This window comes from Primulina huaijiensis, chromosome 11 (genome assembly GCF_012295235.1).
Source record: "Primulina huaijiensis isolate GDHJ02 chromosome 11, ASM1229523v2, whole genome shotgun sequence".
Classification (NCBI taxonomy): domain Eukaryota; kingdom Viridiplantae; phylum Streptophyta; class Magnoliopsida; order Lamiales; family Gesneriaceae; genus Primulina; species Primulina huaijiensis.
Window position 1 is genome coordinate 5,644,674 of NC_133316.1, and position 23,436 is coordinate 5,668,109.

The following is a 23,436-nucleotide window of genomic DNA, read 5'->3' on the forward strand; positions in this document are numbered from 1 at the left end:
GAGATTGGACTGAATGAAGTCAGTGTTGAAGTCACGTGGGATGTCTTCAAGGCCCAATTTCTTGAGCAGTACTCTCCTCCATCTTATTATGCTGCAAATGAATTCAATAGTCTGTAGCAGAGAACGATGACTGTTGCAGAATATGCTTCTAAATTTCTACCTTGCTGAAATATGCGCCTCATGTAGCTGCAAACCTAAAAGCGAAATATAACAGGTTTGTGAATGGTTTACATCTTGCTATATATACTTTTGTTATTTCTTGTTTGCGTACTAGCTACACATAGGCAGTTGAACGAGCCAAGGCAATCGAAGCTGGATTAAGGTGAGGAGGTCCTCAGTACTTTCCTCCACCTTAAGTGTAAGCTCAGCAGCCTACCTTGCATCCTAAAGGTAAAAAATTTAAAAAGACTGGTTCTACTGCTTCTTCATCTTCTTTTAGCTCCAGTGGATCCCAGCGAGGGAGTCTCTCTATTGCTCTTTATTGTGGCTACTGTGGAGGGAGGCATAATATTGAGCAGTGTCGGGTATGCTTGGTACATGTTATCAACGTGGGCAGGAAGGCCATTTTTTACATGTATGTTCGAATAGGGATATGTCTTCTTTCCAACCCCAGCCAGGATTTCGAGGTGGCCCTAGTACGATGAGACTTACTGCTCCTATTCCCTCTTTCCAGCAGTCAAACTTTTCACGATATCAAGGACCTGGTGGTCTGACTGTCCAAGGCCCTCCTCAAGCTAGAGTGTATGTCATGACTGAAGATCAGGCAAAGGAAGCTCCTGGTGGTGTGATTGCAGGTATCTGCATGCTTTGCGATTATCCTGCACGTGTTTTATTTGATATAGGAGCATCTCACTCATTCATATCTCATGCATTTGTTGCATCCCATAATATTACATGTACTCAATTATATGATACTTTATCGATAGTCACGCCAGCAGCAAATATCATTTTGTCTGAACAAGTTATGCATAATTGTGTATTGATCGTTGAGAATAATGTGATATTTCTGAATCTGATTGTCCTTCCAATGCACGACTTTGATTGCATTGTTGGCATGGACATTTTGACGATCAATCGAGTTACTGTTGATTGTTTTCATGGGGTGGTTCAATTTCGACCTTTTGATGGACCATAGTGGAATTTTTATGGCAAGGGTTCCCAAGATAAAATTCCTTTGGCATCCTATTTGGAAATGTCCCAGCTTTTGTTTAGCGAGGATGATGGTTTTCTTATTTATGCTGTTGATGTCTCAAAAAAAAGTCATCTTTATCTGATATTCATGTTGCTAAAGAGTTCCCGGATGTATTTCTCGATTAGATTCCTGATTTTTCTCCTCATCGAGAAGTTGAATTTAATATTGATCTTGTATTGGGGACAACGCCTATTTCTAAAGCTCCTTATCGCATTGCACTTTTGGAATTGAAAGAACAATTACATGACCTTCTCGATAAGGGATATATTCGACCGAGTGTATCACCTTGAGGAGCTCCAGTTTTATTTGTTCAAAAGAAGATGATATTATGTGAATGTGTATTGATTATAGGCAACTGAATCGGGCTACTGTGAAAAATAAGTATCTACTTTCTCGTATTGATGACTTATTTGAACAGCTTTAGGGCACTTCTGTCTACTCTAAGATTGATATTCGTTCTGATTATCATCAAGTACGAGTTCGAGAAGATGTGCCAAAAGCTGCTTTCCATACCAGGTACCGGAGGATTTGTAGTATGTACAGATGCATCTGGTAAAGGTTTGGGTTGTGTTCTGATGCAACATGACAAGATTTAAATATGAGGCCACACTGGTATTTGAATCTTATGAAGGACTTCGATTGTGAGATACAGTATCACCTTGGATCGGTGAACGTTACTGCTGATGTCCTTAGTCGTAAAGTTCATGAATATGTTTGAGCTTATGTTAATGTCATCAAAGTACACGAGGATATGTACTTCTGGCTGGACTTTCACTCGAATTGGAATTCTTTCACCATCTCAGCATTGCAAATTGAGCCTAACCTGATATCTAAAATACGGAAGGCCCAACATGATGCTTAGATTCAAAAGTCTAAAGAACTTGTATCTGCAGGACATCCTTCTGGCTTTTAGATTTCTTCTGATGGTTCTTTACGACTTAATGGTCGACTGGTAGTCCCTGATAATTCTGATTTGACATCTGCCTTTCTTCGTGAAGCACATTGTAGCAAATACAGTAATCACCCTGGAGGCCGAAAAATGTATTTGACATTGAGACATCAATTCTGGTGGAGACATATAAAGAAAGACATTGCTGAATTTAGTTCTAAATGTCTTGTCTGCCAGCAAGTGAAAATCGAGAGAATGAAACATGGAGGATTACTCCATAGTCTCGAAATTCCAAAATGAAATGAGGAACATATTGCTATGGATTTTGTGACTCATTTACCTCGTTCGCCCAAGGGCTGTGATGCTATTTGAGTTATTATCGATTGGTTTTCGAAATCTGCACATTTAATTCCGAATGAGCGGACTTATCCATATAAAAAAATTTCTTGTTTATACATCGATATTATTGTGAGACTGCACAGTGTGCCAATATCAATTGTATCAGATCGTGATCCTAGAATTTAGAAGTTTCCAAGAAGCTATGGTTACGCGTTTGGCTATGAGCACTGCTTATCATCCTCAGACTGATGGCCAGACTGAGCGTACAATTCAAATGTTAGAAGACATTTACGTGCTATTGTGATGGATTTCAAAATTGGATGGCAAGATGTCTTACCATTGGTAGAACTTTCTTATAATAATAGCTTCCAAACGAATATTGGCATGACACCGTTTGAAGCCTGATATGGGAAACAGTGTAGGTACCGTTATTCTGTGAAGAAATTGGTGAAAGACAAATGACTGGACCTGAAACGATACAGAAAATGAATGACAAGGTTCAGTTGATTCGATAACGAATGAAAGCTGCTCGGGATCGTCAAACGAGTTATGCTAACAAACGAAGACGACCCTTAGAATTTCAGAAAAAGTAATAGAGTATTTTTGAAAATATCTCTCTTTAGAGGCACTGTTCGATTTGGCATGCGAGGGAAATTATCTACTAGATATGTTGGTCCATACGAGATCCTTGATCTAGTTGGGGATCTTGCTTATTGGTTGGCATTGCCACCAACTGTATCTATCATTCACGATGTGTTTCATGTTTCTATGTTGAGAAAGTATGATCCAGATTCATCACATGTACTTCGACCTAATGAGGTTGAGCTCGATCATTCTCTTTCTTATATTGAACAACCTGTTTGCATCATGGATCGGAAGAAAAAAATATTGCATAACAAATCAATTCCACTAGTTCGAATATAATGGACACGACATGGTGTGGATGAATCAAACATGGGAATTGGAAAGAAGATGCGAGAATCATATCCGCACTTGTTTGATTCTATTCCATATGTTCCATTATATTCAATGTATGATGATCAATTCATTAATTTTAGTTTTGATATGTACTATAACTTGTGAAGTATTATATGTTTGCCGATGTTATGTATATATAAATACTTAAGATTTTGAGGTCTTTTAAGTGGGGGAGAAATGTAAGGACCTCGCATCGTATTATCGTAAATTAAGTGTATAAAGTATGCAATTGACAATGAAAGTGAGAAAATATGTGATGATAATGAAAGATTGTATTAGTAATTGATTTATGTTTGAAAATTATTTTGAACCTCAATAGAGAAGTGACACATGTTACGATTTTTAGCATAATTATCTGAGTATTATTTCAAATGAAATGAAACTAATTTCATTAGAAAGCTAATACATAGCACTAAAACTTTTATGTTTCAAGTTTTGTCCAAATCCATTGGAAAATAGAGGCAAAATCATCCCGAAGTGTGTTTTGTGCATTGAAGTTCCTACACTGACACATTTTAGAAGAATGAGCATAGCTTTCGTGTCCGATGTCCACATTGCATGAGGTCAGCAGCAAATAAAAGCCAAGACATAGATCTACAACTTTTATGTTGATGACTTTGTCTAATTCGAAACCTAAAATAGCATTTAGGAGAGAACAAAGTGCGCACCCGCGCGCCAAGCTATGTCAAAATTCTTCCGGACAGCAACAGGCGTGCGGCTGCGCCAGATCTCGCGCACCTACGCGCACCGCCTTTGCTGCACAATGTTTAATGTTGATAAGAATGAGTTTTCCTATAAGTTTCTTTTCATTTTCTCTGAAATTTCGAAGGAAAAAGTTGGAATTCACGTTCTATCGTGTGAATCTACCTCAAAACGTTGTCGAAACTCAAAACAAATTATACATTCGGAATTCTTGTGTTGAGAGCCTTTTTTTGAGGTAATTTTCTTTTCAATTCAGAACTTTTATTTATTGAATTGATGGAGTAGTATGTATTTGAATTCGAAATCAATATATGCGATAGAATAGCAGATGATAAACTAACTTTCAAAGTCGGAATTGAATTATGTTATGCTTTCAATTTTATATGAATTTTCAAAGTTTCAAAACAATTTTGAAACTTGAAATTTTGATTGTAAATAATTAGATGTATAATAATGATTATATAACAATGAGTTATTAAGATTTATAATGCGATTTAATTATCTTAATAATGTAATTGTTAAACTGAATAGCGTAGAACGAATTGATACACTTAAATACGCTATTAGAGTTGCATTTTAATGAATTCATTGATTGAAATGAATATTTTGATTATATAGATTGATTTTATGTATTGAAATCCTAATACTGGATAGAGCTACAGTGAACTGACGACGGAGAATTAAGGTATGTTACAATCGAGTAACATATATCAGGTATCTGTGTCATATGATATATAATTGATTGATTTGACTGAAAATATATGTATCTATGTGTCTTATTTGTTGAGTTGATGTATCTATATAATTGACTTTTTACATTTTCCTGCTTTTATTTCCAGTTCTCTTTTGGCATGCACATATCTGTTATTGATACAAAAACCTTTAAAGGTGGGTGATGAATCCTCCTTTAATCTCAAATAACCAAGCTAAGAAGATGCATTCCTCATTATTGCAGAAACTTTATCTTCCTTATTTATTCACCGTATATTAACAACTTTTGCAACTGTATAATATATCACTTGTGGAAGTTTATCCACCATAAGATAAACAATCTTTTTGAATTGTAACCTTTCTTCAATTTTTTTTTTTTAGAAATGAAGACCAAACAAATATTTAAAACATATAAGGTTATATTTCAAATTCATGGTCAAACAAATGTCATTTTGTTAAATATTTCCTATGAGGGATTCCGTCAAAGAGTAAAAAATCTGAAATAATTCTATTTGGTCCTCTTCAGAAGTCTGGATAAACATCATTGCAGCATCCAGTGTTGCTACTCAAATACAGTTTAGACAAAATCCTAAAAGGAAATACAAAGCTTCAAATACCTGCCAGCAATGCACACTTATCTTAGTTCTGGGGAGTAAACAGCAATTCTTTTCAACATAATTTAAGAGACCCCTAGTTTGATCGATCACTCCCGATACACCTTTAGGTGTTGCTCTAACATGAATTTTATCGAGCAGCTATATTCATGAAGAGAAAAACGTAATAGATTCCATTTTTGATACAGAAACAGAGCACATTGTAGCAAAGTGACATAAGGCATAGAGTACTGATGTATAATTTAAACAAAATGAATATTACATACAGATGTGGGGTTCCTAATGTCATCAGTAAATAAACATCCGATGCCCCCAAATTCTTGCAAGTAAGCCATCCTCCTGCTTGAGTGCCCAATCAATGATATGTTTGAATCTACAATGGAATGGCTTCATTACATAACGTATTTAAAATTAGTTCTTTTTTTTTGTTAGAAAATTGATTATGAGGTTTAAGCTTAAAAATCAGTTCAGGTTTTTACAGATTCCAATAATTCTTTTTCCATTGGGAATATCACACTACAAACATATCTAAATTCCTACTTGAGGTTACAAAGGATAAAAACAAGGATAGATGCAATCTAACAAACATTAGGAAATAAACTTAAGGATTCAATTTTTTTTTCTTTAATCCATCAGAACAATACATGTAGGATGTCAATCAAATATTTTAAATGAAAATGCTATACCATTGGAAGCATCTTCAAATGAGCAAGAGCCAAGAAGAAGCAAAAGGGCTAGAATCTCAAAGTCCTTTGGTCCAGACTTCTATACTTTTATGTTGGAGAATGAACCAAAGAACATACAAGATGCTCTGGCTAGCCCTGAAGCTCCTTATTGGAAAGAAGTCATCAACTTTGAAATGGATTCTATTTTGCAAAACCATACTTGGGAACTAGTGGATCTTCCACCAGGTACCAAGCCATTGGGATGTAAATGAATATTGAAAAAGAAAATTAGAGTTGATGGAAGTATTGAAAAATACAAAGCCAGGCTTGTGGCCAAAGGCTATAGACAAAGAGAAGGTCATGATATCTTCGACACGTACTCACCAGTTTCAAGAATAACATCCATTTGTGTGCTCATTGCTATTGCAGCTTTGCATAACCTTGAGATACATCAAATGGATGTCAAAACGGCATTATTAAATGGTGAACTTGAAGAAGAAATATATATGGAGCAACCTGAAGACTTCATTGCTAAAGGACTAGAAAGAAAGGTCTGTCGTTTAATTAAGTCTCTATACGGACTTAAACAAGCGCCCAAGCAGCGGCACAAAAAATTTGACAAGGTAGTATTGTCAAATGGAGTTAAGATTAATGAGTGTGACAAATGTGTTTACATTAAATGCACTCGAGAATCTTATGTGATAGTATGTCTATATGTGGATGACATGCTAATAATGGGGAATAGCTAAGAGTTGATTAAGGGTACAAACAAAATGTTGACAAAACATTTTGATATGAAAGATATGAGTATTGCTGATGTAATTCTAGAGATTAAAATCTTTAGAACTCCAGAAGCAATAGTCTTATCTCAGTCTCATTATGTAGAAACAGTGTTGAAGAAATTTAATGCTTACGACTCTACCCCAGTAAAAACGCCTTTAGACGTGAATGTCCATTTGGCGAAGAATTGTGGAGAACCAGTTTCTCAATTGGAATACTCAAGAATTATCGGAAGCCTTATGTACATCAATAACTGTACTAGACCTGATATCGCTTGTGCTGTTAACAAGTTAAGTCGGTTTACAAGTAATCCTAGTTATGCACACTGGAAGGCGTTGACAAGGGTGCTTAGATATTTAAAGCACTCCTCAGAATATGGACTAAATTACACAAGGTATCCTGCAGTACTTGAAGGAACTATGATGCAAATTGGATTTCTGACACCAAGGACTCCAAATCCACCAGCGGCTATGTATTTAGCATTGGTGGAGGAGCAGTCTCTTGGAGGTCATCGAAACAAATTTGCATTGCTAGATCTACTATGGAATCGGAGTTCATAGCGCTATATGAAGCTGCAGAAGAAGCTGAATGGCTTCGCAAATTTCTAGAGGACATTCCATGTTGGACAAGTTTAGTGCCAGCAATCTTGATACATTGCGACAGTCAGTCGGCAATTGCAAAGGCACAAAATAGTATGTACAATGGCAAGTCTAGACACATTCGTCGAAGACATAATACTGTGCGACAGTTGATCTCTAATGGAGTTATATCAATTGATTATATTAAATCAAAGGATAACTTAGCGGATCCGCTTACAAAAACATCAAATAGAGATCAAACGTACTGTATGTCAAGAGGAATGGGTTTAAAACCTACCAAATAAAGTTTTCATAGTGGCAACCCAACCTTGTTGATTGGAGATCCCAAGATCTTGGTTCAATGGGACAACTAAATTATGAGAACTTGAGGAATCACTCCTCTTTCCTAAGACGATGAGTGAAGTTACCTACAAAGGTAGTGAGGTTAAGTATTGTACTTTTAATGATTCCGTAGCATGCAAAAGCGGGGTAAGTAGGATACCCTTTTACAAAGAGATCACCTATGTACGTGTTAGGACGGGCCGCCTCAATGAAACACGTATGAAGCAAAGATGTGTTCCATGGACAAAACGGACACAACCGATAAAACAAAATGGAAAGGGAAGAAAGGTTATCATGTGGGTACAGTTGTCTGGGTTTACATGAACCGCCAAGAAGTTCAAGACATCAAGTTCACTTCGTGGCCTAGTAAATCCGATTGTATTCCACTAGGGAAGGTTCAAAGCCAAAAGCCACCTTTCCTGATGTGATAATTTTTCGTATATACTCTCTCTTATGCATCACGATCATTCATGCATTAATTTCATTCATGTGGGGGATTGTTGGATAATTTTGATGCTTAATGAATGAAAATTAAGAAAATTAATCAATGTGTTTGATTGGAAAAATTCGAAACAAAGAACGAAGCTTAATGAACGAATATTAAGTTCGGTGGTTCTGAATTAAACTCGAAACGAGTTCATCGAATGTTGAAAGAACTTCAAACGAGCAGTCGGAACATATAAGAGACGGAAACGGAAAAAAAAATCGATCGTGAAGAGTAGCATGCGGGCACATGCGCGCGCGCCTGCGCTTTCACGCGCCCTTTCGTGTTGTTTCGTGTCCCTTCGGATTTTTCAGCCATTTTTTCATTTCCTTGGCATTGTTTGATGATTGTGGTCAGTTACAATGGTCAAGGGACACCACTATGAATGAAAGATCATGTCTTTTCACATTAAAAACATTAAATATTGATTTATCGAAAATCAAAAACACAAAACTCAAAACATAACATCATTTTGCATCTTCTTCTTCTTCCTTCTTCAACAAGAGAGAGTTCATTCATTTCCTTGTGATTGAACTTGAATATTTGAGTGCTCATTATTTAAGAGTTGTAGTTGTATCTTGGGAGAAGATTGTCACCAACCTCTAGCACATTGTGAGGGCAAATTCTTCTTAAGGAGAAAGTGTTTAACACTTGCCTCTACAAAGCCATTTTCATTGTTTTCTTCTTGCTTTCCTCTCAAATTTGAATACCACCAACAAGAAAAACCTCGGCCTCAGACAAAGGCTTGCAGTGCATGAGCTGATCAATCTGCTTGTCCAGATTCCCACGTGTGCTCGATGCCGCCAAATGCACACTCATCTTGCTCGATCTTCAAATGCTCCGCACAGATCCGACAGTAGCAGATATGGTGCTGGTTCTCGACGTCTAAAGACAAGGCATTCGGAGAAATGATTCCTTAAACCTAGGACAAAATCGAGTTCAAGGTCTTCAGATTTGTTTGTAAATCGGGGGAGAGAAATGGCGGAAACAATTCCCCAAATAGTTTACTTAAAATTTAAAATACATTTTAAATTTGTGTGATTTTCTTACTCTCCACCAGACTGTTATAATCAATTTTAGTTTTCAATTAATTTATCAAAATAATCTTTTTACTACTCACTATCAATTTCTCTATCAATCTCTTCTTCTCTCATCAATTACATGTGTTAGGAGTTTTGAAGCACATCCATTCTAATTCTTCAAACATGTATGAATTTCATTTTTTTTGTCCACCTGATTTTTTTACACAAATAATTATTATTGTTTATAATAATATATATGCATAGATATATGACAAAACAGTTTTGTTTATGTCAAATTGTTGAATATATCGACTCCAATAAAATTTTCTAATTTTGATTTTAATTTTTTTTTAATTTTACTTGATTATTGTCATGATTTTTTTTCAGAATTTTAAGTTTTTTTTAATTAAGAATATTTTTAAGTTGAAATAAGTGGATGATTTCATATTTATTGCTATTGAAATATGTGAATTTTTTTTAAGTTGAAATATGTGTGAATTTTTTGAAATATGTGTGAATTCTTTTATTTGTATGTATTAATAAGTGAAAAATTTGCGATATATTGACTTCAACAAGAATATGTTGAAGTTGAAATATGTTTGAATTTTTTTAATTTGTATGTATTAAAATGTGTATATTTATGTATTCTTGCTGATTGTTGAAATAATTCTTTTGTTGAGTTCTTGGAAACCATAAAAACTTATCACATAAATCCGAGTTCTAGGATCTAATTATTAGGAATTGATGGAGTGTCACAGGGTTATGGTGGACTCGAACCGTCTCCGATGGAACTTCTTATGTGGAGTTAAATATTCTTAAGATTAGATTTCAATTATTTATCAAATATTGAATGACGCAAGTTTAAAAGTGCATAAAATTTGAGAACATAGATTGAAAAATGATATTAAAGTAACTTACTAGAAATAATAAATAAAAATGTAGAGCAATGACGGAGAAGGATAATGAGGTCCATGGCAATTGGCATGAATCTGTCTCTTTATTTATTTATTTATTTCTGATAAATAGACATTAAAAAATTGGAGCAAATAATTTAGAATAAAAAAAGACAATATAGGATATTTTAATTATATAAGACATAATGTAAAATGTTTAGTAAAGAATGTCATTTTTAAAATTATGACTTTAAAATAGGTTAGAATAATCAATTTCCCTTTAAATTTTGATATAACATATAAATTTAATTTAAAAAGGATTTCGGTTATAGTTTTCCGTGTGATGGCCCGGGACGAGGGGGTGTCAACCTCGAGAAGAATAAGCATGGATGCCATAGGACTCTTTTCACGCTAGTTCTGTGATCAGAGGAAACTAGTGTTGTTAGCCCTGCTGAAGAGGATACCACTTATGTCACTGACTCAGTAGATGGCCATAACTCGAACTGGGCATTCTAGGCCTGAGGATTCCCGCATTTAGAAGCCCGTTTACTTCGCAATTTAGACAAAAATGGAATTGTGATGTTGGGATCTTGGGTAGAGACGTGTGATATTTTAGTAGGTAAATTAACGCCCCAAATGGTGAAAGAATCATCGTATGCACCCGAAGATAGATTGTTACGAGCCATACTTGTGATATAACATATAAATTTTAAATTTTAAATTTTAAAATTTAATTGTTCCAAATATATCAATGTTTTAAAATAAATATGTTTTGTAAATATTTTAATTATTTAGTTTTGCTATTTTTATTACTTGAATTAAATTTTTGTGTAATGAACAATTTTTTAAACAATTAATTTTACAAAATTTATTTAAATTTAAGTATATTTTATTTAATAGACAAACAGCTGTCATGTATATAACTAAAAATTATAAATTCAATAAATAATATAATATAAATATGTATTTTTTATTGTTACGTAAATTAGTAAAATTTTGATTTTTCAAAATTTTATACATCACAACACTAAAATTTTATGTACCTCTACGAATAATTGAGGTAATTTTTTGTTATTTTATATGAAAATAATATGGAAATTTTTTAAAATATTAAATTATTAATTATTTTTTGTAAATAAAATTTTCACTGTTGATGTACAAAAGTTATGTATTAATATTTTTAAAGACGAATCAAGATTTTGTAATTTGAAGAAAGTATATGTGTGGGTAAATTTGTCTAGCAATTGACTAATTAGATTATGTTGAATGTTATTAACACTTTTTGGTGCGTACGTAACACTCCCCTTCACATTTGCCCGGAACGCCTATATTAAACAATGCTATCATGCAAAATGTAAATGACCATAATTCAAGTAAACATAATCAGTGTGCGATAAAAATAATTAAGTCATAAATACATTGGCGGTAAACATGAATACAATTATACAACCAAACGAATCTGTATCTAAAACCCAAAACGTACAACCCGTAAAACCAACCATTGGAAAACTCCTGATAAGACTAACGCTAATGAAGCTTCTATGGCAGCACCGGTCTCCACTAGTCATTGTCATGTCCGCATGGCTCATCCCACCTGATACCTACTCGTGAGAATGGGGGTGCCCAAGATAAAAGTAAGGCGTGAACGACAAGTCGCCTAGTATGTAATGTATAAATACATAGACATATATGTGCATTCATGATTCATGAACGGGCGATCAGGAGTCAATGGAAGCTCGTGCTCATTCTATGTCTAGGCAGTAGGCACCGAGTATGTAACACGTTGGTCTGTCGAGTTAGTGGGTGACTCCCACACTCAAAAGAGCTCTTGGACCTACTATGTCCTGGGTCATCGTAGCACGCTAGTCCGTCGAGTTAGTTGGTGGCTCAGGATACCCGATTAGCATGAAATGAGGCTTAGAAAATCATCCTTCTAATTCTTTTTTTCACCCCCATCAACCTTTGGTTTCTTAGCCGTTGCCTGCGAATACAAGAAAGTACCGAAAATTGCAATAGCCGATCCGAGTGCATTCAGAGGCCTAACTGGATTCCTGAAAACCAAAACACTAGCAATAATAACAACCACCCTCTTCATGGTGTTCCCAACCGAGAACGTAAGCGGGCTAATGTCATCAAGAGCTTCGTACGAGGATTGGTTATATAAATGGTAAAATATGCCTGATACTATCACCCAATGTGGATGGTTGTCCGATAGTATCGATTGCTTTATGAAATCCTGCAATCCATTGAGACCCTTCGACGAATATCGCAACGGGAAATAGATAGAGCAATGAAATAATGGTAATCCAACCATACAAATTCAATCCATTCACTTCTTTGAAACTCTGCAAGCTCTTTTTCGAGTAAATATTTCGGAGCTACATTACTAATCATAGCACCCGATAGACCTCCAAAATTGAAGGAAACTTCAGTAATGGCAGCTAACGAACAGCCAAATACGATTGGCAAAATGGAGAGCCATACATTTAGGGGATATGAATCGCCAAGAAACGACGAGAACACAACTGTAAACACAGGCTCTGCAGATTTAATCACATGTGTGAAAGAAACAGCAACTTTAGAGAATGAAACACATGCTGAGATATGGCCTATGGTCTGGAAAAGCGCAGGTCCAAGAAGTGCAATAATGAACGATTTGTCTATTTTTGGGCAAGGTTGAATCTTAAATGACCATAAAACAAGCATCCATATAGCCCCACAGAAGAGCTGAAATGATGCGAGAAGCCATGGATAGGGGAAAATATTCAACACCTTCTTATTAAAAATATTGAAAACAATGTTCTGAAAATACAAGAGTCCAAAAACAACAGATAGTTTGAGATTCTTGTTCGGTTTTGGGGCTTCGATTTCACCATCAGGGCTAATTCCTTCCGGGGTTCCGGCGGCTGCTCCAAGTTTGTGGGATGAAAATCTCGAAGAAAATCCACACGGGCAGGGGCGGAGCCACCCTTGGGCTAGAAATCTTACAAATTTTTTTTAGGTTTTTATGTATTTTTTTATTTTTAGCTTATTTTTCAGTTTTGTTAGGCAAATTTGAAGAATTTTTGGTTAATTATGAGTAATTTTTTAAAACGATCTTCTGTAAATACCTATAATCAAATTTGAGTTTCACTCGCATTTTGTTCAAAAAGGTCGAAGAACTTAATGTAAGTTGATTTTTAAAATTAGTTTTAAGTTCTAAATACATTTTTAGACTATATTTACAATAACACAAAAATATATTAAATTTAGTTAATATGATAATACAATTATACAGTTACTACATATTTTATTATATCTTTATTTAATTTTTATTAATGCTAAAAGTTTTATAGAATTTTAATTTTTTTAGTATGAACTAGTATATGTTTATAAGAATTGATTTTGAGAANAATAATGTCATATATCGATTCAGTCTATGAGTGAACAAAATATCGATTTCAACTCAAATAACTTATCGAGTTGAATTAATTTAAAAAATCAATTTGTTCAATTGAAATTTCGGTTTTAGTTTTTAAAATCAGGTACATGTCGTTCTTGTCAAAAAAATGATTCAATCACAGTTGAACACCACTATCGATTTAATGTATTTATAGCTGTTTTTTAAGTGAATTATTTATTTTATTAAATACAATATGGGACGGAGCCAGCCCCAGGTAATTTTGAATCCTGGCTCCGCCCCTGCACACGGGTGTCCCAAGTTCTTCCCAAAATCAAATCTTGATTCTGAGAGCTGGAAATTTAGGTCCGTTGAAGACCCAAAAGGATTAATGCTTACTTTTGGAATTTGGAGAGCTGGAGAGTGACAGCGAGTAATCCGGGGATTTTGAGCCCTGTTCACAAGATTTGGATCCGATAATGCAGTATTTAAGGGATATTTAGAGCTGGGTTTGGAAAAAGTGACGTTAGTTGATGACAAAAGATTTAAAGAGAGCATTTTTGAGGAATTGGGAAGCCTTATTCAACTGAAACAACACAAAAATGAGAGAAGTTTCAAGGAGTATCCCTCCTCTTTCACGCCTATCGATCAAGAAATTTAAGCGTTGGGTACACACCACCTAGTAGTCAAGTGGATCGAGGGACTTTGGTTTGCATGACTTCCAAAACATTATTTACTTTATTCACTGTAAGAAAATATAATTCTGATATAAAAAATGTAGAAAACATAAAAACATTAATATAAGGCAAATTGTCTTAAAATCCACGATATCAAACTTCAATATCTCTCCTGTTTCCATCTCTGAAAAAGTTTATTACAAACTCTGGACCCAAAAAAAATTAGGGTGTTGCTACAGGTACACTCAATTTATCTTACTGCGAGATGTACACCCAATATATCATGATATTTGTATTCACTTAGATATTTTGACCAAAAGAATTCTTTTTTTTTTTTTTTATTTCACCATACGGGCCATTTTTCTTCTTGGAGAACAAAACCTTCTTCAACCCATCATCTTCACAATTCTAACCACCACTCCGGTGACAGCGCGCGACTGCAGCGACAACGCAATATTTCGGTGACGACTAGTTGGTTGCACATTTTCACTTTAAATATTCTCCCAAAAATGATTAACTTAGGTATGATTCTATCATATTTGAGTGATTTTTATTTGTAAAATTAATTGCTGTTTTGAGATGATGCATTCTTTATGATGAAACTTATTGTTTGTAGAGAATTTTCCATAGAATTTGCTATGGGTAATTGATGAAACCTCATACGAACACTAGAAAAGTTAATTTCAGCAGTGGGTAATAATATTTTGAAATTTTGTACAAATTCATGTTATTTGTCTTCTTTGTGAACGTCGACTAGGATTTTGTACATGTTCGAATTTATTTTTATTTTTTGTCCCAGAAAGCCTCAGTCAAGATCGCAATATTGAAAAGTCAAATTCAAATAGTGTAGTTGGTGAATATGAACATTCGATTGAAATGAAATGGGAATTAAGGATTGTGCTACTGTGAATGATGGGGTGTTCGAAGAAGATAATGACGTTGTTCCTGAGGTTGGGATGAAATTTAAGAGTGTTGATGAAATATATGAAATATACAAAAATTACGCATATCATGTGAGTTTTCCAATCAGAAAAAGGACTTCTAGAAAAGGAAAAAATGGGGTTATCCAAAATGTTGCATTCACTTGTGGCCGAGAAAGAAACAGATCAAGAGGTGCAACTACTTCTCTAAAGCCTAGTGCCACGAGTCAAACAGGATGCAAAGCTAGGTTGAATGCAACTGTAGATGCTTTTGGTGTTTGGAGACTAACAATCGTAGAGCTAAAATATAATCATGAAATAAGCCCCTCAAAGTCTAGGATGTATCGATGCAATCGACAACTAGCTGAAAATGTTAAAATGAAGCTAGAGCTTAATGATATTGCTGGAATTCCACTCCATAAAAGTTACAACTCAGTTGTTGAAGCTGGGGGCCGGGATATGAAAACATGACTTTCACTGAAAAGGATTGTCGGAACTTCATTGATAAGGTTAGGAGACTAAGGTTGGGTAAAGGAGATGCAACTGCTATTCATGCATACTTTAAAAAAACTAATCAGAGTCCTGGTTTCTACTTCTCTATTGATTATGATGAGGATGATCACCTAAAAAATGTGCATTGGGCTGATAACAGATGTAGACTAGCGTACAAGGAATTCAGTGATGTTACTTGACAAACAAGTATGATATGCCATTTGCTCCTTTTGTCGATGTTAATCATCATGGACAATCGACTCTTCTTGGAAGTGATTTGATTACGGCTGAGGATACTGACACTTTTGTATGGTTATTTAAGACATGTCTTGACTGCATGGAGAATCAACCTCCCAAAGGTATTATCACAGATCAAGATAGGGCCATGCAAAATGCTATAGAGATTATATTCCCTAACACAAGACATAGATGGTGTTTATGGCAAATACTTAGAAAGTTACCTGAAAATTTTGGGTATCACAAAGAAAAAGATTCTATTTTTAAGGACATACACAATTCTATATATGAATCATTAAATACTGAGGAATTTGTTCAGTCTTGGTTTGCAATGGTCAGCAAATGCACTTTGCACGAAAATTATTGGTTGTCTGGAATTTTTAAAGAAAGATCACGGTGGGTCCCATGTTTTTTAAACACAAGTTTCTTGGCTGGAATGTCTTCAACGCAAAGTAGCGAGAGCATGAATGCATTTTTCGATGGTTATGTGCATTCTAAAACCAGCTTGAAACAATTTGTTGAACAATATGAGCGGTCTTTGCGTAGAAAAGTAGTGAAAGAGTTTCAGGCAGATTTTCGTTCATATTCCCAGATTATTCCTTGTGTCAGTGCATATGATATAGAGAAGCAATTTCAAGCTTCAAATACTATGGACAAGTTTAGAGAATTTCAGGAAGAAATCAGTCGTCTGATGTATTGTAAAGTGATATATGGTGGGGAAGAACCTGAGAGGACAAAATTTAAGGTACGTGAGGATGTCGAGGTCAAAGGAAAAATAATAAAACAAAGAATTGTGGAAGTCTAGTTTGAATTACACTACAAGAAAATATGCCTTCAACAACACATCAAAGATAACAGTTTTTTATTAAAACCTTTGTCTTTTTTCTTTTAACAATGGTTTCAACAAAAACCGTTGTCGTAGCCTAAAATCCCCGCTCATAGACAACAGTTTTTTAAAAACCGGTGTCTTTGTTGTGTCTACGACAACGGTTTTTAGAAAACCGTTGTCTTTTAGCGTTTTTTTCGGGGTCAAAGACAACGGTTTATAAATCGTTGTCTATTAGCGTGTTTTTTTGGACAAACGACAACGGTTTTAGAAAATCGTTGTCGTTTAACGTGTTTTTTGGACAAACAACGGTTTTCTTAAACTGTCGCTATATTTAGCGACAGTTTTGCTTAAACCGTCATGATTTTTGCAATTTTAAAAATAGAGACGGTTTTAACACAAACCGTCACGACTGTTTAAACAACCCGTCACTAATAGCGACGGTTTTAGCTTATTAGCGACGGTTTATTAAACAACCGTCGTTGTTGCTTTTGGTTAAATTAGCGACGGTTTAATAACAACCGTCGCTAATAGCGACTGTTTAAAAAATAACTGTCGCTAATAGCGACAGTTTAACCAAAAACCGTCGCAAATTGTCTATAAATATCCGCGTTTTCGGTCCATTTCCCTCCACACGAAAAATTCTTCTCTCTCATACGATTTTAGTTTCGATTTAGGGTAAGTTTTTTCGCTTCAATTCTTGGTAAATTTTTAAGTGTTAGTTAACATTATGAATATTATTAGCTTAGTCAGATTGTAAGTTTTTTTTGGTATATTTATTAAATTATAAAAGTAATTTTTTTTATTTTACGTAAAAGATTAGCGACGGATTATGATAAAGGTGTTCTAGCGACGGTTTAGTCAAAAACCGTTGCTAATTTTAGCGACGATATATCTTAAACCGTCGCTCAAACCATATCATAATTAGCGACGGTTTTTCAAAAACCGTCGCAATATGATAGCAACGACAAAAACAGTCGCAATATGATAGCAACAACAACTGTTTAAAACCGTTGTCGTTCAACGCGTTTTTGTTGTAGTGATAGAACAAAATGAGATAGTCTGCAGTTGCCATTTATTTGAGTTCAGAAGAATACTTTGCAGATATGCTACGTTGGTTTTGTTATTCAATGACATGAGATCAGTACCACAAAATTATATCCTTAGGAGATGGAAGCGTGATGCGAATCGCTTGTACACACAGGTGAAAGTAAATTATGATGGTTGGATTACTACTCCAGGGCATGAAAAATATAATGAATTGCATCGAGAATTTTCAGGACTAGCAGGTTTGGCTGCTGATGATGAGGCAAGATTTCAGGAGGTGAAAAGATGGATTTAGGTCAAGAAGGCTGAGTTCACTTCGAGACTGATATTAGGTCATGAAAGTGAAGATTTAGTTCAACCATGTAATCTAGTGAGATCTGCCAGTGTTGGAGAAGTTGGAACCACTTTTTCTACTCAAACTCTAGACCCGAAGTGTAAGAAGGGAAAGGGAGCTCATCGTACGGTTCAGGAAAAAGGACCATTGGAAACTAGAACAAAGAAAACCAAGGTACGTATTATTTAATAATTCTTTTGCTTATGTTATTATTCTTGAAAATATTTATATTAACATTTGTTATCTTGCTAGGTGCAAATTAAATCGAAGAAAGACAAAGGTACAAATGTCAGTAGAGAAAAAGAAGTTAATAATTTTATAAATGTTACAAAAACACTCCAATATGGAGTCGACTTTGGATCAATATTTGGGTTTGATCATGTAACGCCAGCTAGATAATAATGAAAGCTATTGGTTCAACAAATTGGATCAGTAATGAGAGCATGAATGCTTTATTCCGTGGAGTTTTTGGATGACTTGAAGAACAAGCTATTGGAACTTTTTTACTTGAATTTTATAAGTTGGTATCTGTCGATTCATTTCTTGGAGGATTAAACATATGCTACTTTTCATATTTGGTATGCTTTTGTTTAATTTTTGGGATGCTGAAACATATGCACTTTTTGTTTTGTTTATTTTTTTTGTAAATTGGACATTATCCAAAGCTTCTAAATTGACGTCAATTGACAATGTGTGTTATGTTTCCCAAATAGAAGATAAAATAAATTGACATAAATTAACATTTTATTATGCATGTTTTGTATAACATTTGTATCAGTGTAATATGTTGATTTTTTTTTTTTTAACTTGGAAGTAAATTTATAATAGTGTGGTAAAAAAAATTCAATTGAAAGAAGTGAGCTTTTTCATTGCACAATGGCTTCAATATTTCTTCCCATCTCAAGTAGTAGATGGTTCAACATTGGTGAGGAAGAATAAAATTTATTTATTGTTTATCTCATTCACAACTTGCTTGAAACTCATTCAACGATTGTCAATATTTCGAGAAAATATCTCCCAAAAATTGTCTACATCGAAAGATAAAAATGGAACAAACGGAGGACTCTTTCAGTGATGAAGTGCAGATTTTGAAAAATAGGCCAAAATCATAAAGAGGAGGAGCAGGAAAAAAAAAGAATTGGTTTTTTCTAATCTATATTTCGATACCTGCATAATGAGATTTATGGTTGTGTAATAATCCATGAAAATAGATATACTTTAGAAGCAATAAACATTTTTTGCAATTTATTGCTCAAATTTTAGGGTTTCATTTACTGTCTAAATATAATCTGAGAAAAATCCGACATTTAAAATAAAGATGATTGATTATTATGATGTGAAGATACTACATTGAGAAGAAATTTAGCAATAATGAGAATATGCACAATATAAATCACCAAATATCTTAATACAATTTAGAGAAACTGTCAACACTTCAAAAAATTATAATTGAGTATTAAGATGTATTCTAACAACTTAGCGTCTAGAAATTTCGCATTAATGAGAACATTTATGGATTTAATCCATATTAGTAAAAGTAATAATGGTATGCGACCACATATCAAAGTTAAAATTGTCGGAGTATCATTTTCATCAGAAATTTTAAAAAAATTGTTTTGACTTTCAAAATATTTTTTTGACGTCGTATGATTTAACTAAATATTCATAGAGTGTTTAGTTTATTTACCTTTGCATTTAAAAATGTTGGACATCAAACCAGTCCGAAATTAGCAAAATTAATCTTTTTTGTAAATTACTATGAATGGATCTTCCTCTTTTTTTGATCGTCAAATCAAGTCCATAATCAGATACTATGTTACTCGTGTAGACTGCACTAGAAATCTTACACGAATTTACGTTGAGATTGGATTGCTGGAATTTTAGAAATCCGGCGAGTGGCGGCATACGAAAAAGTGGCCGAATTTTTCCTTCAAAATTGAGTTGGCCGAAAACTCTATGTAAGGAGGAGGGGGGAGAAAACTTTTTGGTTGACAAAATTTATTGTAAAAATTATCTTATTTATTTAACAATTAGTGAAATAATTATATGTTTAGATTCTTCATCAAATCAGAAATCCTACTCAGATCAAGACACTGTTATTCCATTATTTAAAATCTCTGATGTATTTATTTTCAACTCTTAAAAATATCATACATAATTAAATTATTAATAACTTTTGATAATATATATATATAATGCAAAAATCTCGTTCACGTAATGCAAAATGAAAATTTCGAAATACAGAATTTCCCACTGATCCTTTTTTTGCAGCTGTCAATTTTGTGAAATCCTTAACTAAAACACAAAGTTCCACTCTCCTTGCTTAATTAGCTGTTAAGCTAACTTTCACATCTTCCATCACATGTAATCAACTTATAAACTCCTTTACAATTAGGTTTAGGGTTTGATAAGGTAGTGTTTAAGTAGAAAAAATTATGCACTAATGGGCCTTTAATGAAAATTAAAGGGATAAAAAGGGTTTTGGGTCCATTAAACAAAAAAATAAACCCGTCAAGCCCAATAACACTCTCGAAAAATATTTTGTTTAGGTACGTTTTTGAAAATATTGTCCAAACCTTCAAAAAGTCCTCCGACTTGCTGAAATTTGCGTACCGGTTTAGAATACGGCCCGACGAGTAAAAATACCAAACCAAGGCCCATTTTCAAATTTCTCACTTAATTAGACTATATATTAAATAATTAAAAATAATTATTTAATAAAAATATTTTTCCTAAATATCCTCCGTCTCCGTTCCTCGTTCGAGCGCGAAATACAGCTTAAAACTTTAATGTATGAAACGTTAAATAAACCATGAACTAACGCACATATCCATGCAATAAACATGCATTAAATACATTAATATAATTAAACACGTATTTTAAATAAAAACCCTAGATTGCATGTAATCAGGTTACGTAACTCGAATTTCCTACACCTTACAATTCCTCCCCCCTTAACAAGAATTTTTCATCCTCGAAATTTAAAACATACCGAATAACTCTGGGTAGTGACTCTTCATCTCGGTCTCCGTCTCCCAAGTAGCCTTCTCTTCGGAATGTTTCAGCCACTTGACTTTGACCATGTGGATCACCTTGTTCTGGAGCCTCCTTTCCTGCCTTTCCAATATCCGAGTGGGTCTTTTCTCGAAAGACAGGTTCGGTGTCAGCTGTAGTTGCTCGTAGTTTAGCACATGTGAAGGATTCAACATGTATTTCCGCAGCATAGAGACATGGAACACATTATGAACTCCCGCCAGATTCGGCGGTAATGCAACTCTGTATGCAATTGTCCCAACTCTCTCTAGGATTTTGAACGGTCCTATGAATTTAGGACTGAGCTTGCCCTTCTTCCCAAATCTCATCACACCCTTCATCGATGCGACTTTCACAAATACATAATCCCCTACTGCGAACTCAAGATCCCTGCGCCTCTGATCTTCATAACTCTTCTGTCAGCTCTGTGTGGTCCTCATCATGTCCTGAATCTTAACCACTAACTTAGCAATATGTCTGACAATATCTGGCCCCAATTCTGCTCTCTCTCCTACCTCATCCCAATAAACTGGTGACCTACACTTCCTCCCATATAGTGCCTCGTATGGAGCCATACCGATATATGCTTGGTAGATGTTGTTGTACGTGAACTCCACGAGCGGTAACTTCGGCTCCCAACTGCCATGGAAGTCGATCTCGCAAGCTCTGAGAAGGTCTTCCAATATCTGGATCACCCTTTCTGACTGACCGTCGGTCTGAGGATGTAAGGCAGTACTGAATAGCACCTTGGTATCCAATGCTTGATGTAGAATCTTCCAGAATGCAGGCGCAAACCTCGGATCCCTGTCTGACACGATGGACACTGGAATCTCGTGCAGTATGACTATCTCTCTGATGTACAACTTTGCGTACTGAGTCATGGTGAAAGTTTTCTTTGATCGGTAGAAAGTGTGTTAGCATAGTGAGCTGATCAACTATCACCTAAATGACATTATATCCTCCAGCTGTCTTCGGTAGCCCTGTCACAAAGTCCATGGTAATATTTTCCCATTTTCACTCAGGAATAGGGAGTGGTCTCAGCTTCTCTGCAGGTCTCTGATGCTCTGCCATAATCTGCTGATACGTCAAACACTCAGAGAGGAAACGCAAGATATCTCGCTTCATGCCTGGCCACCAATACAGAGTATGTAGATCATTATACATCGTTGTACTCCCTGGATGGATGGAGTACGGGGTGCTGTGGGCCTCTCTCATGATGTATGCTCTCAGGGAATCACTGCTAGGAACACACAGTCGGTCACGATATCTGACTATGCCGTTCAACTGTATACAACCTCAGACCCTTAGACTCATCCCTCTGTCTCCACTTCTGTAGCTGCTCGTCAGAAGCCTGCCTTGCTCGGATTCTGTCCCTCAGTGTCGACTGCACTGTCAGTGTAGAAAGACTAGGGGAACCGTCCTTAGAATAAACTGCAAGCTCAAACCTCTGAATCTCTGCCTGCAACGATCTCTGTACCGTCAATTGAGCGATCACTGCATTCTCCCTGCTCAGGGCATCTGCAACCACATTAGCCTTACCCGGATGATAGCTAATGTCGCAGTCATTATCCTTAACTAATTCTATCCATCTCCGTTGTCTCATATTCAGCTCTTTCTGTGTGAAGATGTACTCCAGGCACTTATGATCAGTGAAAATCATGCACTTCTCCCCATACAGATAATGCCTCCAAATCTTGAGGGCAAAAACCACTGCTGCTAGCTCGAGGTCGTGAGTCGGATAATTCTTCTCATGGACTTTAAACAGTTTGGACGCGTAAGAAATAACCCTATCATGCTGCATCAAAACTGCACCCAAACCGAGCTTCGAAGCATCTGTGTAAAGCACAAACTCTCATTGACCTGATGTCATAGCTAGAACTGGCATTGAAGTTAATGCCTGCTTCAGTCCGTCGAAACTCTCTTGGCACTCGGGTCCCCAAACAAACTTCACGTTATTATTCGTCAAGGCTGTTAATGGCACCACGATGGAAGAAAAACTATGTATGAACTTCCGGTAACACCCCGCTTGTAGAGGCCTAAAAATCCGTGCTTGAAAAATTGCGGAAAATTTAAAAATTTTATTTTTAAATAAATAAAATTGCCTCATTCATAATTGAACTGATAAATAAAGTTTGATGTTCAAAGTGGCAGCGGAAGAAATTAACATTTTTCGAAACAACAGTTAAAAATTTATCCCACAATATATAAAAATGTCTGAGCAACCAAATAATAATAAATGCTGAACTGAGGTCCTCGGGTCCTACTACTTCCGACTCGAGCTGGCTCACTGGTCCCCGCCCTC

The 23,436-nt window shown here is 35.2% G+C and overlaps 1 protein-coding gene and 2 pseudogenes across 1 annotated transcript; 1 reads left to right on the forward strand and 2 right to left on the reverse strand.

The window, feature by feature from the left end:
• Positions 1 to 12,122: 12,122 nt before the first annotated feature.
• On the reverse strand, positions 12,123 to 14,126 carry LOC140988308 (xylulose 5-phosphate/phosphate translocator, chloroplastic-like; annotated as a pseudogene).
• A 458-nt stretch (positions 14,127 to 14,584) lies between these two features.
• Positions 14,585 to 18,062, forward strand: LOC140988309 (protein FAR1-RELATED SEQUENCE 5-like; annotated as a pseudogene).
• A 3,020-nt stretch (positions 18,063 to 21,082) lies between these two features.
• Positions 21,083 to 21,475, reverse strand: LOC140988310 (uncharacterized). The gene has a single exon (XM_073457339.1). It carries the CDS (start codon positions 21,473 to 21,475, stop codon positions 21,083 to 21,085), a length of 393 nt encoding a protein of 130 aa, XP_073313440.1.
• Between the last annotated feature and the right edge of the window lie 1,961 nt (positions 21,476 to 23,436).